This window comes from Amphiprion ocellaris, chromosome 15 (assembly GCF_022539595.1).
Source record: "Amphiprion ocellaris isolate individual 3 ecotype Okinawa chromosome 15, ASM2253959v1, whole genome shotgun sequence".
Taxonomy (NCBI): Eukaryota; Metazoa; Chordata; class Actinopteri; family Pomacentridae; genus Amphiprion; species Amphiprion ocellaris.
This window is the reverse complement of record NC_072780.1, coordinates 26,353,652-26,369,919: the sequence shown is the minus strand read 5'-3', so window position 1 is coordinate 26,369,919 and position 16,268 is coordinate 26,353,652. Positions and strand designations below refer to the sequence as shown.

Sequence of the window (16,268 nt, the reverse complement as noted above, 5' to 3'; positions counted from 1 at the left end):
GACTAAAACAAGGAGTGAAACAGTCATGGTGAAAGGAAGCACCTTTGCAGTATTTAGAGATGTAAAATATAACTAAAAGCCATGTAAGACTTTTAGCTTTGTATCAAAAAAGGGGCAGAATATGGGACCTTTAAATCTGGTAGCTCAGGTAACATTCCCTCATTGGTGCACCAACAGTGATGTGTTTTACATCAACCAACCAGCAATAATAGAAACTACAGAAGGAATATTGTCTTAAAGTAAAAGCGATGGGCATACGTCACAAGATAAAGTCTCGGTGTAGTTGTTGTCATGGCCAGAAGGGGGCGACAAACCTTTCACAATGCAGATTAAAATTGTTCAGGGTGCAAAGTAACATGATTTCCAGCTCCATGTCAAATTTTCAACGCAAATGCAAGAAATCAGTGAGGAAAAAGGTAATTTTTTTCTATTTTGTATTTTTCTATAAATTGCACCATATTGTATGACAAACAATAACTGTGACAGTTTTAATGTCATACATGAGGGTGTTGTGACCATTGCAGGGTCAAAATAACATTCTATTACAATGTAGAAAAAAAAAATCTTCTCCAAAACTGTGACAACAACTCTGCAACCAGGTGTAAAACAATATATTCTCAGCAATTTTAAATATAGCAAACCTGTGTTACTTTTCAATATATCTGCACGCATGTCCATTATTTCTTCATCTTTTAACTTGACAAATGTTTCTTTCCTTTAGACTGTTTCACAACCTGTAAAATGTAATGATTTTACAGTGAAATGTGCCTTTAATGACCCTTACAGCAGGACTAGAGAATGAGGCGTTCATGCTCGTGTGCGGAGTTTGAAGTTCACACAGTAGCTCTCAAATACATTAACTCTGCTGACATTTGTGCATCGTAATTCAGGAACAGTAATGTACTTTGGACAAAGTTAATATTTGCCTCACGATGCTCAAACACACACCCACACTTGTACACTCACACACACTCACACATATACACACACATATACACATACAAACAATCTGTTCCAACGTTCACAAGTGTCATTTAACACAAGTATGTTATATCACCCACACTCTCCCCTATTTCTACCCACAACACACATTTTTTCTAATTTCAGACAGATTTTTGTTCAGGTTTTTGCTTCAAAAATGGAGGAAATGTGACTTTTTCAAACAAAAAGTAACAATGTATGTAAAATTAATGTTTCGTCACAGAGTTAGACACTTTTGATTAAAAGATGAGCTTAAAGGCTCCTAGAAATCATCACTGACAGTGAAGAAGAATAATTTTTGCTTTTGATCTTAGCTACACATGGCTTCTCTGTTAGGAATAATAGCAAAGCAGATTTAGAAAAGTTGCAGATTCTCCAAGTTCACCATAACAGAACTTTCTATTGTTTCAACCTGTTATCTTCATTTCTGAGAGAGCGAGAGAGAGAATAGTTGGGTAATAGTCGGGAATGATTCTCTACGGTCTCTATCTGAATATTTAAACTTTCTTTAAGCAGATTTGTAACACCAGCTGTTTCCAGTGACCTGAATAAATAACAGTAACTGTTGACATATTGACTTGGTAACTGAGAATCTCTGATTTTTATGGTGCAGAAATGGTTAAAATGCAGATATGCTGCCTGCAAAATGTCCGTAAAAGTAACATGATGTTTATATGCCATCCCATGATTTCACATTGGCTTTTTGTACTGTCTGGCAGAGAACTTTGACAACTCTTTTTTATAAAGTCTTATTTCTTCTTCTTGTTTTTCTTTTTCTTGTTCTTGTTCTTGTTGTTCTTCTGGTCCTCCTCCTTCTTCTTCTTGTCCTCTGCCTTCTTTTTCTTCTTCTTCTTGTCCTCATCGTTGTTTTTCTCCTCCTCTTTTTCTTCTTCCCTTTTTCTCCTCATTTTTCTCCTTCTCCTTCTTCTCTTTCTTCTCCTTCTTCCCCTTCTTCTTCTCCTTCTCTTTCTTCTTCTTCTCCTTCTCCTCCTTACTTTTCTCCTTCTTCTTGTCCTTCTTCTCCTCCTTGTTCTCCTTCTTCTTCTCCTTCTCTTTCTTCTTCTCTATTTTCTTTGTCTCATCCTTCCTGTCCTTCTCCCCCTTCTTCTTCTTCACCTTCTCCTCCACCTTCCTCTCCTTTTTCTATTCCTTCCTTTTCTCCTTCCTCTCCTTCTTCTTCGTGTTTTTCTTGTTCTTCTCCTTCATCCCCTCCTTCTTCTTCTTTTTGTTCTCCTTCCTGAACTTCTCCTTGCTCTTCCTCTACTTCTTCTCCTTCCTCTTCTTCATCATCTTCTTCTTCACCTTGTTCTTCTTCACCTTGTATATTGGATACCTTTCCCATTTCTCTTTCGCCATTTCACTGCATGCTGGGTCTTTCTGGGGATTTCCAACTTTGAGAAGAAAAAAAAATCTAATGAACGATAGAACTACATTGGTGACTTGCTCTGAGGAACAAGATGAAAAAGAGGAAGGGGAAACACCGCAAGTAAAGAAATGGTGACCATGGCTGTAAGAGAAGCTTTTAGCCAGCAGAGAGCAGTATAACCCTACAACAAGCAGCAGACACAAGAGATGGAGATAAATGGAAAAAATCAGAGCATGAGGACCTTAGCAGGCATTAAAAGTTTCCACAGATTACCTTAAACTAGAGATGGATGCTTGTAAAAGCACACAAATGCCATCAAGTTGCTAAAACTAAACAACACGCAGCTACAAAAAGGTGTCTCGAGGTCATAAATTCACCAGTACCTGCAGGTTGAAATCTCTTTGTGCATTAAACAGTGAGATATTTTTAAAATGTGACCTTTAAAAAGTCAGATTACTACTGGAAATCTATGGAAAAGTGTGACATATTTAAATAGACACAGTGAATCAATGTTAGGGGTTCTGTATAACACTCCGGATATTGACTGTGGTGTTCTTGGTGCTGCAGTCCATAGCTTATTGATCCATGAAATCAATGACACACAGCGGCATTAGATCACCAAGCTGTTGAGCTTATGAAGACAAAGTTACATCACCAGTGAGGGAAGTCCTCAGAGTGATACTTAACACTATCGACTGTATTTCAAAGAGATCGGTTTGCGGACTAATTTGACCATCTTGGTCATTTGAAACCTGAAATACTGAATAATTTGACAAGTACACTGTGCATGGTGATACAGCGGTGACCTGACCATTATAAAATAGTCCTGCATAAAGGTATACTCTGCTTTTTAAAAAAAAAAATCAATTTTCCTTTATAATTCGCAAAATAAACATTTATGTTGTATTGAAGGAGACATGAAACCAGCAAGTGAGACCATAAATCAATTAGAAAAATGTTTACTGAGGTAACAAATCAAGGCAGACGTTGCGTCATTTTCTCATAGACGTCTATACTTATTTTTGTAACCTGAAGAGTCACCCCCTGCTGGCTGTTAGAAAGAATGCAGGTTTAAGGCATTTCCGTGTTGGCTTCACTTTTTAGACCCAGTATAATGTCAATAAAAAATTGTTTAAAAAATGTGTTTAAAAAACTTTTTTTTAAAATATCAGATATATATCAGATAATAAAATCACAGGAAGAAAAATTATTTACATGCTGACTGTAAAAAGAACAGGGCAAAAATATATATAATTTCCACGTTAGAGATAAGTATTATCCATCATAATTCATTCATGAAATTACACAGTTTTATTGTGCTTGAGTTATCTCATTATTTTACAGATATTTGCAGTTAATTCAACATTTTTTATTTTTATTTTTTTACAATTTTTCTAACATATTTTTTCACAGTTTTTTGTGATTTATTTTTTTCGATATACATCTACCTTTTATATACAGTTTGTGTCTATCACTGAAATTTACATCAGTTATACATCTACTTGGTGCAATTCTTTGGTGAGCAAACGACGCTGCACACTCATGAAAATGTTTTCAAGTAGTAGCAGGCCTCACATGCTTTGCTCAAGGGCACTCTGTTTTAGTATGCAGGAGATATTAGTCATTCACTCCTTCTCAACTCTCCTCTTTCTGACACTGCTGCATATAAGTGGCAGTTCAATTATTCTGTGATTAAACTGCTATAATTACACAGTAGAGGAGAAAACCACCCACTGTTACCTGCTGCGAGAAAAAGCTGCAAAAAATTCACACAAAGAAACGAGATCGTAGGTTGAGTCACATGTAATTTGGTCTTTATTATGGCTGTGATGAGTCTTTTACGAGATGGATTTAAAGAGAGAGTCACGTCAACAATTTTAATGACTTGCTTGTAGATACTTGGAAACATTCTTTAAAAAGAAGAGTGAATTTTTTCTTCTTATACTGTTATCTAAAAGATATTGGAAACATACAATAGGTTGAAACTTGATAAGCCAAAATATATTTTAAATTGAGTCCATAGTCTAAAGGAGTGCTTAATCATTGGGTTCTTGATAGATTTAATTGAGACGAGAGGAATTAAGGAAAGATGGTTGTCTGAATGCAATTCCATTGCAACCCAATCGGGACAGTCGGGTTTGCTGTAGAAGAAAACCAAAATGAAAGGTAGCCCAATAAAAGCAATGAAAATTTGTCAGAGCACCAGTAAGGTTTGGATTTAAATGATGAAATAATCAAATCAAGCTGATCAAAACACATCTGAGAATAAAAGTTAATGTCTCAAAAAGGTTAAAAAAAAATTATTTGGATTGTCTTTTGTTTAATGTGTCAGTATTTGTTTAATCCAATTTAACAAAAATAATCAAATTATCTTTGTGTAAATCTTTGTATTTTCTCAGTCATCACCAAGGTTTTTCGAATGGCAAAGACAAGAAAAAGTCGGTTCTGACCTAGATATGACTGAAAAAAACCAAAAATCTAAATCAGTGTGAGTCTCAGAGCCAAACAACTAAAGTGCAACCGGATAAGATGATGTCAACTCTGACAGTAAAACTTCTCTGATGGCACTTATCTCTGATTCTTTACAACAAAGTCATACACTTTACAACTGCATTTTATTGTGTTAAATTACTTCCGAGTGCCAAGACATGCAGCAGGTGTGTGTTATCAAACTGTGTCATAGGAGAAGGACTTGTTTTGTTTGACATGGCAGTCAGCTAGTTGGATGAGTTAGGAGTTTTCTACTTTATTTCATTGATGCCAGGAAATCCCACCAAAAAAAATAACCTGTAGAGTTAAATATTCAGTTTATATGGATGCTCCTTAAACACAACTTGTAGGTTTGAATTCATATTGCAGTGCACACAGTGACTCAATGAAGAAGAAAACAAACATTGCTAATAAAATTGACTCATTGACCTTTAGCAATACTTTCAAAGCTGTAAAGAATTCCAATAATTGAAATCTGGAGCACAAACAAATATTGACTGCTAAAACAAACAGCAGAAAATTGGATTGCATCATTTAGACAAGAAGACTAAATTCCAACTTGACACTGATAATTATTTAGACTATTACATTCCAACAGACTCAACTCAGATCATCATGTGGAAAAGCTTTATAGAAAACTTTTATTTGTATTTGGTTGAATGTGTATATTTCAAACATTTTTAGAATTTCAAATGCTGCTTTTTACCCTTTTAGCATTTTACAGTTGTGAACAAGTTTCCATACACCTGTAAAGACCACATGTATCATTGTAGTCTTGAGATTCCAGTGACTCCAATTTTCTCGAATGGAATCACAGAAAACAAACAATCATGCATTTTGGTTCTATCATAGATTTATTATGGGTATTCTAGAAATCTGACAAAAATATATGAACAAAAATGCTAATCATTGGTTGAATGTTCTTTGGTTCTTCTTGATGGCAAGGCCAGTTTAAAACCTTAATTCTGGCCTAATTTAGTAATTTCTTTACTGCTGTTCATGTGTGTCTGAGGTCACTGTCTTACTGAAACACACCAACTGCATCCAAGACTCAACCTTCTGACTGGTGATTTTAGGTTTCCTGAAGAATGTGGAAGTAATCTACCTTCTTCATTATTCAATTTATTTTGTATAATGCACCAGTTCCACTGACATCAAAACAGCCCCAGAACATAATACTGCCACTATCATGCTTGATGGTAGATAGGGTGGTCGAGGGGTTAGAAGCAGCACCTTAAAGCTCGACTGAAGTTTGCTGCTGATGGCATGAACGAGAAAAAGGCTTACTGAAGGAAAGTTCTGTGATCAGGTGAAAGAAAAATTGAGCTATTTGGACACAATGACCAGAGATATGTCTGGAGGAGAGGTCGGTGAGGTCTTTAACCCCATAAACACTAAGCTAACAAAACCAACACATTTTATCAAGAGGAATGGCTGAAAAATACAACCAGAAGCTTGCAGATGGCTACCAACAACGCCTAGATGAGGTAAACATGGGCAAGGTGACATTGATTTTGTGACAAAGATGGATGAGTTTTAATGATTCCATCATAGAAAATTCCGTTACAGGAGTCACTGGAAACTCAAGATTACTATGATAGACATGGTCTTCACAAGTGAACGTAAACTTTTGTTCATGACTATACTTGAATATATTCAGATTTTAGCAATTTTCCTGGTCATGTTTAAGCATATATAATCCAGATCCATACACATGTTCCCTTTAGCACCCTGTCAGTGTTGTAGAATTGTCTTTTGTTTTTCATCTTGCTGTCAGCATCTGTCCTTGTATCTCTGCTATCTTCAGAGAGAGAAGCCATGTTTGCTGTTTGACTCATGATCAGTTCCTGAAATGCTGATGGAACGCTGATCACTGATCTAAGGAGTCAGGAATGTCCCCGCTGCAGACAAAAAGGAATGTGAAGTTATCAGCGGCATGTTTGCTCTGTCTGCAGCATGATGTTGTTGTTGACGATGGCATGACAGCAGTAAATCACCTACTTGTTGTCATTCTCAGCCATGTTGTCCAAATGACTCAGGAGACAAGTTGAGATTTGTTTATCGGTATTTATTAGCCTTTTTTCAAATAATTATATGCCAAAATCATGCACAAATTCCAATCTATTTTTAAATTAAGAAATACATTTTATCAGCATTAGTAAAAACTAAAAAAAATGTGTATTGCATCTTGTATTGAAACTTTTCTCCAAAAGGAATAATAATGGGGACAAAAAAATGACCATGTATGTCCTAATAATTTTGGGGACAAAACTATGACCATGTATGTCCTTACAATAAAAATAAGGATGTGACAATATAGGAGAACAAGCAAAGTATTGGGACTTTCATGTTGCCCAATTTGACATCCATTCTTTATTTGCATGATTCGTGGTTGCAGAAACTGTGAAGCCTTTCCTGTTACAGTAAAGAGCAACATATTTAGCTTTACAAGTGTCATGGTTCCTGCCTAGCCTCCCGTCCTCTCTTCTCTCCCCTCTTCTCTTTCTTTTTTCTCTCCATCTCCCTCCTTTTCTCCTTCTTGCTTCTCTCTTTCTTTTCCTCGCTTCTCCTCCTCTCCCTCACTTCTACCTGCCTCTCTCCTTCTCCATCTTGGTCCCTCACCCTTCTGTGCTGTCCCCTCGTCACACTGGCAGTTTCATGAGACGGGATGCAGCTGCGAATGGAGTGCAGCTGCGCCCGATCACGCATCAGCATCCTAAGACTCTGCTCGCCCTTCCAGTCCCTGCCAGATCCTGAAGTCAGTTTCAGTGTGGTTGTGCGACCGCCCCGTCTGGTCCCGTCCCGCCTCGCCCCGCTCAGCTGCCGCGGCGGCTCTCCTGCCCAAAGTGGACATGGACCTCCGTGTTCGCCGGCCAATCTGCCCGCCGATCCAGAGCCCAGTTCTCGCACGTTTCGTGGCGCTGGCGCGTGTCTCAGACGCCTATCTCCAGAGCCTGCCCCCCACCCCCCAGTGGAGTTTTTTTCGGACTTGTGAGTCAAGCCATTTTTGTTGAAGCATAGTTTTGGCCTACATAGCAGCTGCTTTTGTTGTTATTCTTGAGAGATCTGAGTTTCAGCATAGTTTTGTAAAATTCCCTCAGTTCTAACTGGAGTTTGGTTTGGGGTGCCTATTCATTTCTGTGTTGCATCCTTGGTTATCTGTACATTAAAATTCTTAAGTTGATCTGTCTCTGCCTGCCGTCTGTGTGTCTGCACTCTGGGTTCACCCCCCCCCCGCCCCGTGACAAGCTGGTTTTACAGTCTCACTTCAAATATTTGCCTCATTTATCTGACTGCATGTAGACCGAAACTTAATAATGGTTCTGTTTGTCTTTCCATGCAGCAAATTCTGCTGTAGATGTGAGTGACAAGGAGGTCAAGAAGCTGCAATACATCACATAACATGCTGCAAATGTACTGGATCACTTTCTATTCTGAAGACGATTGAATACTATTTAGAGGGTCAAACCTTTTAACCCTCTGAAACCTGAGCAGTTTCTGGCCGTACTTTGCTCCTGTCACAATTTTCCTCACTGTGCGCTCATTTTTCACTGTAACCTCTATGTAAACACAACAACCATGATTAGAAGTAGAGAGAACCAAGAAATATATACTCTGCAAAATTGCAGTTATGACATAAAATGTTACAAAAAGGCATTTCTTTGATATACCCCCCCCCCCAAAAAAAAAAAAAAATAAAAAAATTGCACAAACCTGGAACCAACAATTTTCGAAAGTCCCCAATGGTGTCCCCAATGTTGGAGGAAAATTGTGGCTCTTTACAGCTCACATTTTTTCCATATTTCTCTCTTCTTGCCCCGACCTGTCTCTACACAGCCTGCAGTTCAGCTGAATAGTCCCTGTATTTTTTTTTTTTGCAATGTGACTGTTGTTTGCAGCTGAGTCACTAATGACTTTTCAGCAGCACCAAAAAGCGAAAGAATTTTTAGCTTTTTACAGAATCCGGTAAAGGCAAACGGTTTGTTTTTTTTCAAAATTTTAAATGAGATGTGTAAAATGAAGGGATTTTGTTGAAATATCACAATTTAAGACTTGTATCTGGTTAATTCTGCAGTTCAGCTCAAAAGTTCTTTTTGTCATGTGACTGTTGGTAATTGAGTCACTAATTGGTTTTTGGTTGTGCCGAGGAGCACAGAATATTAAATCTTTTATGAAATGTGTTTCAAGCAAACAGCATATTTTTAGTGAATTCTCAAAAAAAGACGTAAAATAAAATGATTTTGATCAATCTAATTCTTTAAAGCTCAGATTTGGATCATTTTCCAAGTGAAAGTGCACATCAAACATGATAGAAAGAAGGCTGAAAATTTCTCCAGGTGATTTTGTTTTAACATACAGCGCCTTTTAAATATGCTAAGCTAACTGAGATGTAGCTCTGTCTGTGCTCGCCTCCCTGTTCTACATTGACTGATGGAAATCTCCACTGCTTTTGCCTTTCATCCTGATTCTCCTCCATCCATTGGAGCAGAAATGATCGTTGTTTCCCCTTCTCCTCTCCAGCTGCAGCCTCCTACAGTCTGCATGGCAACCGAGCAGCAGCTTCCTTTAGGCCTTTCCATGTCCTCCTGCTTTCTAACCAGAGCTGCCAAACTCTCTTCGTACGAAGGCACGTTCTAAAGTTGCACCGTGCCAGATATTATTATGCAGGAATTCACCAGTCAGACTTATCAGCAGGAATCAGAAATCAGCAGAGCGAAAGGTTCAACAGATATCATTCGGTTTTCACAGAAACACACAGTTCTGATTGAGTTACCGAAAACTCAGACTTATGGTTTGATATCTTGCTAAAGAGTTGCTACTGAGGAAAGGATTTTGCAACCTGGAAAACTGCCTCTTTTTTCTCCTCTTGAGGGGATTACAGCAGAATTTATAAAATGATTGCAATTTTGATACTGCATCTCCCTCTGACCTGATTTTTTAAAATTCTTTTTGTACCATTTGGTGCATATTTAATGTTTTAAAAGACTTTTGTTTTGATCCCAAAGGACATCCTGTCTATCATTGATTTTGAGTTTTATTTTAAGGATTAAATCATCTATAATGCAATGCATGTGAGAAGCTTGTAGTTTTAGTTGAGAACTTTGTAACTACATGAAATAGTTCTCCACTGCACAGCAAATCATTATAGTTCTCTCCAAACCTCACATGCAGCAGCTTCAAATTTGGGCCTGGAAACAAAAAAAAAGTTCTTTACAATTTTCTACACTGATACCAACATGACTTTAAACTTTTGAGGGGCATTTACATTAACATTAATATTATTTAAGAGATGAAGAATTCTGCTTGCAGCTTGTCTCCTCCTCCCTGCTGCTGACGGTCAGTTTGTTTGTTCAAGGGTTTAATATTTAGCTCGCTCGCATGTATTTTTTTTCCAACCAGTTGACTACCCTCGCTTTCAGATCTGTAAACACATCGGCAGCTTTTAACTGACATCCTGACTGAGGAAACTTTGGGAAGCTGTCATCCAGCCGGAGCCATCCGGTACCTGAGGACTGGACTGTTTCTATGAGGTTTTAAAGCTCTTCTTCCTGGATTCATCCTTTTCAGCTCTTTTTTCTGAGCAACTGGATCTAAAAAATAACTGAGGAGAGATGGGACCTCGTACTGCAGGTAAGAAACTTCTCAGTTTTTTTCCCTGAATACTGTAAATGTGAGAAGTAACAAGGATTACGGTGACTTTAAAGTGACTTTCAGAGGCTTTAAAATGGTTGCTTATCATATTAGTTTTCTGTCTTTTCAAAGATCATGTCATTTTTTATCAGTAGTTACAATATGCTGTCTGGTCTTACTGCACTGATAACCACTCCCAATGCATGATTTCATCCTGAGTCACAGAATAAAGAGGAACTTTAATGGTTAAATTTTACTATAATTAGTTATTTAGGTGAGGCATTATTACTGATGGAGTCATCTGAGTTTCATTCCAAACAAACCAAACACTGCTCCCTTACAAAAATAGCTTTTAAATGGTGCATTTATGGTAATAATACGAAATAATATTTTTGTTTTTTGTGTCTAAAAGCAGTTTGCATGTGATAATTACAAAGTGATGGTGTGCTTACTGATATAATTCTCATGCAGCAAAAAAATAGAGTCAAATGAAGTCAGTTATGCTGCTGGTTTAGAAAGAAAACTGTATATTTGCAAAAAATTTTACATAGTGAAAAGAATTTGCAAAACACAAAGTGATGTGTTTGTAAACTAACAGCCAAATATGACCACAGAAACTAAACTTTTAATGAATGCGGAGGTAAAACACTACATTTCAGTGAATTATTTTCAGAGAAAAACTAAAAATAGATTAGATAGATAGATTAAACCTTTATTGATCCCACAGCGGGGAAATTTACAATATAACAGCAGCAGCAAATAGAACAGAATAAAAAGGAGAGCAGCACACAATGCACACAGTGCATAGATGGAAATATTTTCTCCTTCTAGAAGGAAAAATACAATATTTACAGCAACATTCTTATGCAATTGCACAGCATTATTCTGTACATTTTTATTGCACAGTTTGTAGGTGGGTGAACTGAGCTACTGGGAGCAGTATCTGTGGAAAACAATGACTAAATCAGAGCTGAGTAAATATTAAATGTCAAACATGTATATTTACGTCACTACAGGAGGAAGTCATGAGTAAATTGTTTTCTGAACTGGAGCCGGAGGTTGTAACATATTTCATCAAGCAGTAAACAAACTAATTTCATGGTTTTACTGTCATTTTATTATCTGAGTTTCTTCCCCGAATCGCTGTGTCATCCCTGTAGTGATTCACTGACCCACTTTAAAATGTGAAGATAAGAGTGAACACTGAAATATGATAACATGTAATATACGGAAATCTTTGCCACAGAGAAGTAGGAAGCAATGCCTGATTTATTGCAAACCTTAACAGTGGCTGGTTTTAGAGATTCATCTGCTCCATCATCCATCCTGTTAGAGTTGACTCGTTTGAATATTTATTCTAAATTAAGATTTTTGGCATTTTTGTCTTCATTAGGTCTGCTGTTAAAAAGAAAGTGTTGCAAACTGGATGTCCCATTTGAGAATCTGTAATTTTACTGAATTTTAACTTTAATTTACAGGATTTTTCAGTTTTTTAAATATACAAAAATATCAATAAAATTACAAAAACAGAATGTGAATTCACATATTTTAACTTTTAGATAGGATTATTTTATTTTTAATATTTATTAATTTTATTGGCATAAAATATATTTGCAAATTTACCATAATTTCAAAAAATATTTCCTTTTTATTCACTTGTTAAATCTGTTATATTCAAGTTTAATACTGTAAATATATTTCTAAAAATAGATACAATTAGTGGCCTTTAACAAGAACATTAAAAAAAAAAAACACTCATTCTAATCTCATCACTTGTGCTTCTTTTCCAGCATATTGGAAACCAGCATCTTTAATAGTTTTCACAGATTTAAAGAATGTCAAAGACAGAGAGGTAAAGACTCTCTGTGGTCTCCTAACTGATGTGTTGCAGTCTCATTACAGATGTTAGTTTTATTACAAATTAAAAGCTTAAACTGTTGTTTATTTGACAGTATAATCTTTGTTTTTACATCATATCATTGCAATTGCTTTTGAGAATAGTTGCAAAGTTTTTTCCTCCACAGGCTCCATCATACTCCAAGTTGCTGTAGCTACTCCTCAGTTCATTTATATGGAAAAGTCCTGCACTGTTTCCATTGCCTTAGATTTAGTACTTTATAACTACAGAAGGAGGAAGTGGTCTCCTGCAGAGCCTCCCATGTTGCACTGCCATGTTTCTACAGTAGCCCAGATGGGACAAACTAAACACCGGCTTCAAAGAGGGACTTTTGCATTTTTTTAGCTGCCACTGTAGTTGTAGCTTTATTGTCATTATATTGAGGTCAAGCAGCAATATAATGAAATTTGGATAGTGCTCCGGAGACATTAAAACTGTTGGGACGATAAAAGAAGAACAATCAAATATTAGAATTTTAAAAAGTACAATCTAAAAATAAAACTGTTGGGACAATAAAAGAAGAACAATCAAATATTAGAATTTTAAAAAGTACAATCTAAAAATAAAACTGTTGGGACAATAAAAGAAGAACAATCAAATATTAGAATTTTAAAAAGTACAATCTAAAAATAAAACTGTTGGGACAATAAAAGAAGAACGATCAAATATTAGAATTTTTAAAAGTACAATCTAAAAATAAAACTGTTGGGACAATAAAAGAAGAACAATCAAATATTAGAATTTTTAAAAGTACAATCTAAAAATAATAGAATATAAAAAGTGCAAATGCATCAGACAGACAACAGCAATAGTTGAAGCAGTGGGTCACAGTTTTCAAGGCACACAGGTTAGATTTAACAGTTCCTAGACTTTCAGTGAGTTTGTGAGAGTAAATCAGGATAGGAAGCTTGGTAGAAGTGAAAGGTTTTTTTTCAGTTTTGTCTTTCATGATTTAATTTTCCTGTATCACCTGCCAGAGGGACGTAGTTAGAAGCTGTGGTAGTGGTAGCTTTAATGTGAAGGGTTTCAGATTATGCTCTCAGCCCTGTAGTTTTGTCCCAGTTTAGTCTATTCATTTATTTTTGCAGGAGCAGTGCACAAATAAAAGTAATCGCACCAGAACTAGCAGTTAATTTGCATCTGTTGTCCCTGGGAAGCTACAGAAAAAGAGAACAACCACAGAGCAATAAACACAGAAAATATAACAATACAAAACTTAAACCCCTTGATGCCTGAAACTGGTCAGTGAGATGGGGGTAACTCAGCTGGTTACATCTTCATCACTAGATGCTGCTATTCTAATAATAATATAGATCATCTAGATATAATAATCATTTTTGTGTTTACACTAAATAAAACCAGGTTTGTGAAGCTTTAGACAAAGAGAGGTTTACACTACGTCATTTGAAACAACGATTGACACAAAGATTCTCTAAGGTCTTGGTTGATGAGTTGTTGTTGGTGTTATTATACTACTTCCTCGTGCACTCAGAGTACCCCCTACCATACATTTGCAGTAGAGCAGCGTCTGTGTATTCTATGCATGTACACAACTGCCAAGAACATACACTTCTGATCTTACAGTGCTGTTCCTGGGTTGCATGCAGACATCTCCAGAGGAATCCATCTGGACTCTTGCAAACTTTGCTGAACTTTGGCATAGAAGCATAAAATCAAACATTGGCTCATGTATCCTGGACCAGAATGGTAAAAAAGGTGCCTTCTTCAAGAAAATTCATCCTGGAGCATCCAATTCCATACAGCTACATAATCCCTGAGCAAAGAAAGACACATAAAGACATCGTCCAACAAGGCCAATTTGCTACTTCACAGCTTTAATACAAAAACGTAGTGGGTTCTCCCTTTGCTAATGATCCACCTTTCCGCCAAGTTTCGTGAAATTCAGCTTGGTGGTTTTGGCGTAATCTTGCATACAGATGCTAGTCACATACTTACCGAGGCAAAATTATGGTAAAGCATGGAACTTCGGAAACAGTAACACCTCTGGAGCTCATCAGAAGGGCATTTAGACCAATCAGAGGGATGGTGAGTGGCACTTGTGGGGCTCATTTGTCTATTTTAGAGCAAAAATAACACTGTCAACCCCTCTTCCCACCAACAAACACCTATGTTTGTTTTTCTTATCGCTGCTATTTAAAAAAGCATCCCGTCTTATCAAAGCAAGTCTCAATGGAATCCTTGGAATTTGGATCAAAGGAATTTCCAATTATTGAGAATTTTCTGCATTTTTTTTCTGCTTTTTTTCTGCATATATATATATATATATATATATATATATGGGATATAATCAGCATTGTAGTCATGAAAACATCTGTTTCCTTCAGTTGCTCCTTCTAAGGATGTGAAAGTGGTCCCAGGTGGAGGTCAGGGTGGAGCTCGGCTGAGGAGCAGCAGTGATGGAAGCAGATACAGCCGGAGAGGAACTGGCATCCCCAGCTCATCCTCTTCCTCCTCTCTGGTGCTCTCCAACCCCAAATCAGGTATAAGAACTTGTTTAGGAGACATTTCTTAGGTGTTTTCAGTGTTTTGTTGAAGTAAAAGTCAAGGCAAAGACACACGGCAGCCTGTATGGAGAGGTGATCAATCAGTCTACTGTAGGAAGAATTAAATGTGATGCAATGAGCTGATTTGACAATCATTTTGAATTGAATTTAATGAATTGAGCAACAATGTTTCCTCTTTCCCACCATTTGAGGCAGGTAATTATAATAAATCTCCAAATTAAGTCAGAATTTGTTGCATTTTAAGACATTTTTTAATGTAAAAATCAACGTCACATGTATGTAATATTTTATTTTCTTATTTATCTTCCAAAATAGTCTTTTATAGGTGATAAACTGCACATTTCTGCTTTCTTTTCCATTGTTAAAAGCATCCCAGTTATAGTTCTAGTCTTGACATTCATGCTTTTCTTTAAGTCCTGAAGAGACCAGTGAGCACAGAGGAGCTGCAACAACCAGGATCACCGTACATCAAGAAAACCTTTACAGTACGTCAGCAATTCAACATTTTACACACTGGAAAGCCTCTTTTATTAAAGCTGGAGTGAGCTGTTTCTAATAACGTTTGCTAATATTTGAACTCAACAGCTTAAAAAACAAAACCCCTTTGTTAGTGCACCTTCAGGAAGCCTCATGGCACAAATTAATGGATACATTGCCACGGAAACGAGACACAAAACTGAGCTAGCTGGCCAAAAAATATGAAAAAAAAGCAATATTTCTGCCTAATATGCATAGAAATGGATGGCCCTTTTTCATAGTTGCAGCAAAAACAAAAGTTATAATATAAAATGTCATCACTGGACTGTGACCACTACATTGTCTTGAATGTAACCTTATGGTATTTCCCATTCATTGTCTCTGTAAGGAACTTTCCAATGCAGTCTAGTAGCATCATGACGCATTTTAAAAGCCGTGTCTTGGTTCAGTTGGTGCCTCGCTTGCAAAAAGTTCAAATTTAGGCTAATCTTTGCCAATCAGGGGCATCCAGCTGCCACTCGCCTTCGCCTAAATAGCCCACTTCATCGAAATCTATTATCTTTCCTTAGTTTCTGTATGTTTTTATGCCATTGTTGCTCCAGATAAATGTCTAACAGACGCCTGTGTGTCTGCAGATTGTGGGTGATGCAGTCGGTTGGGGGTTTGTGGTCAGAGGAAACAGGCCATGTCACATCCAGGCTGTGGAGCCCTGTGGTCCAGCTGCTGCTGCAGGGATTAAGGTAGGTATAGTTAGTAAATCACTTTATTTATCCACTTACAAGGAGTTAAATAGGATTTTGAGACTTTCTGTGGAGATAAAGTAACTGTTTTTTGTTGTGTTCTTAGTGGGTTTTTTTTCTGCTGCTGTCATGTGACCAAAAAAATCTGTTGCTTTAGGTTT

General features: G+C 36.9%; 1 protein-coding gene across 1 annotated transcript; it reads left to right on the top strand.

The window, feature by feature from the left end:
• Positions 1 to 10,235: 10,235 nt before the first annotated feature.
• Positions 10,236 to 16,261, top strand: LOC111571918 (DEP domain-containing mTOR-interacting protein-like). Its single transcript, XM_055018083.1, has 4 exons — positions 10,236 to 10,468; positions 14,711 to 14,866; positions 15,305 to 15,375; positions 16,003 to 16,261. Exons 1-4 carry the CDS (start codon positions 10,450 to 10,452, stop codon positions 16,189 to 16,191), a joined length of 435 nt encoding a protein of 144 aa, XP_054874058.1. The 5' UTR covers positions 10,236 to 10,449; the 3' UTR covers positions 16,192 to 16,261.
• Positions 16,262 to 16,268: the final 7 nt, after the last annotated feature.

Bases quoted from the DNA above. Each gene is read 5' to 3' on its own strand.
- LOC111571918 (XM_055018083.1), top strand. The intron at 14,867-15,304 runs GTATAAGAACTT...CTTTTCTTTAAG, and splicing joins GCTCTCCAACCCCAAATCAG to TCCTGAAGAGACCAGTGAGC. The intron at 15,376-16,002 runs GTACGTCAGCAA...GTGTGTCTGCAG, and splicing joins ACATCAAGAAAACCTTTACA to ATTGTGGGTGATGCAGTCGG.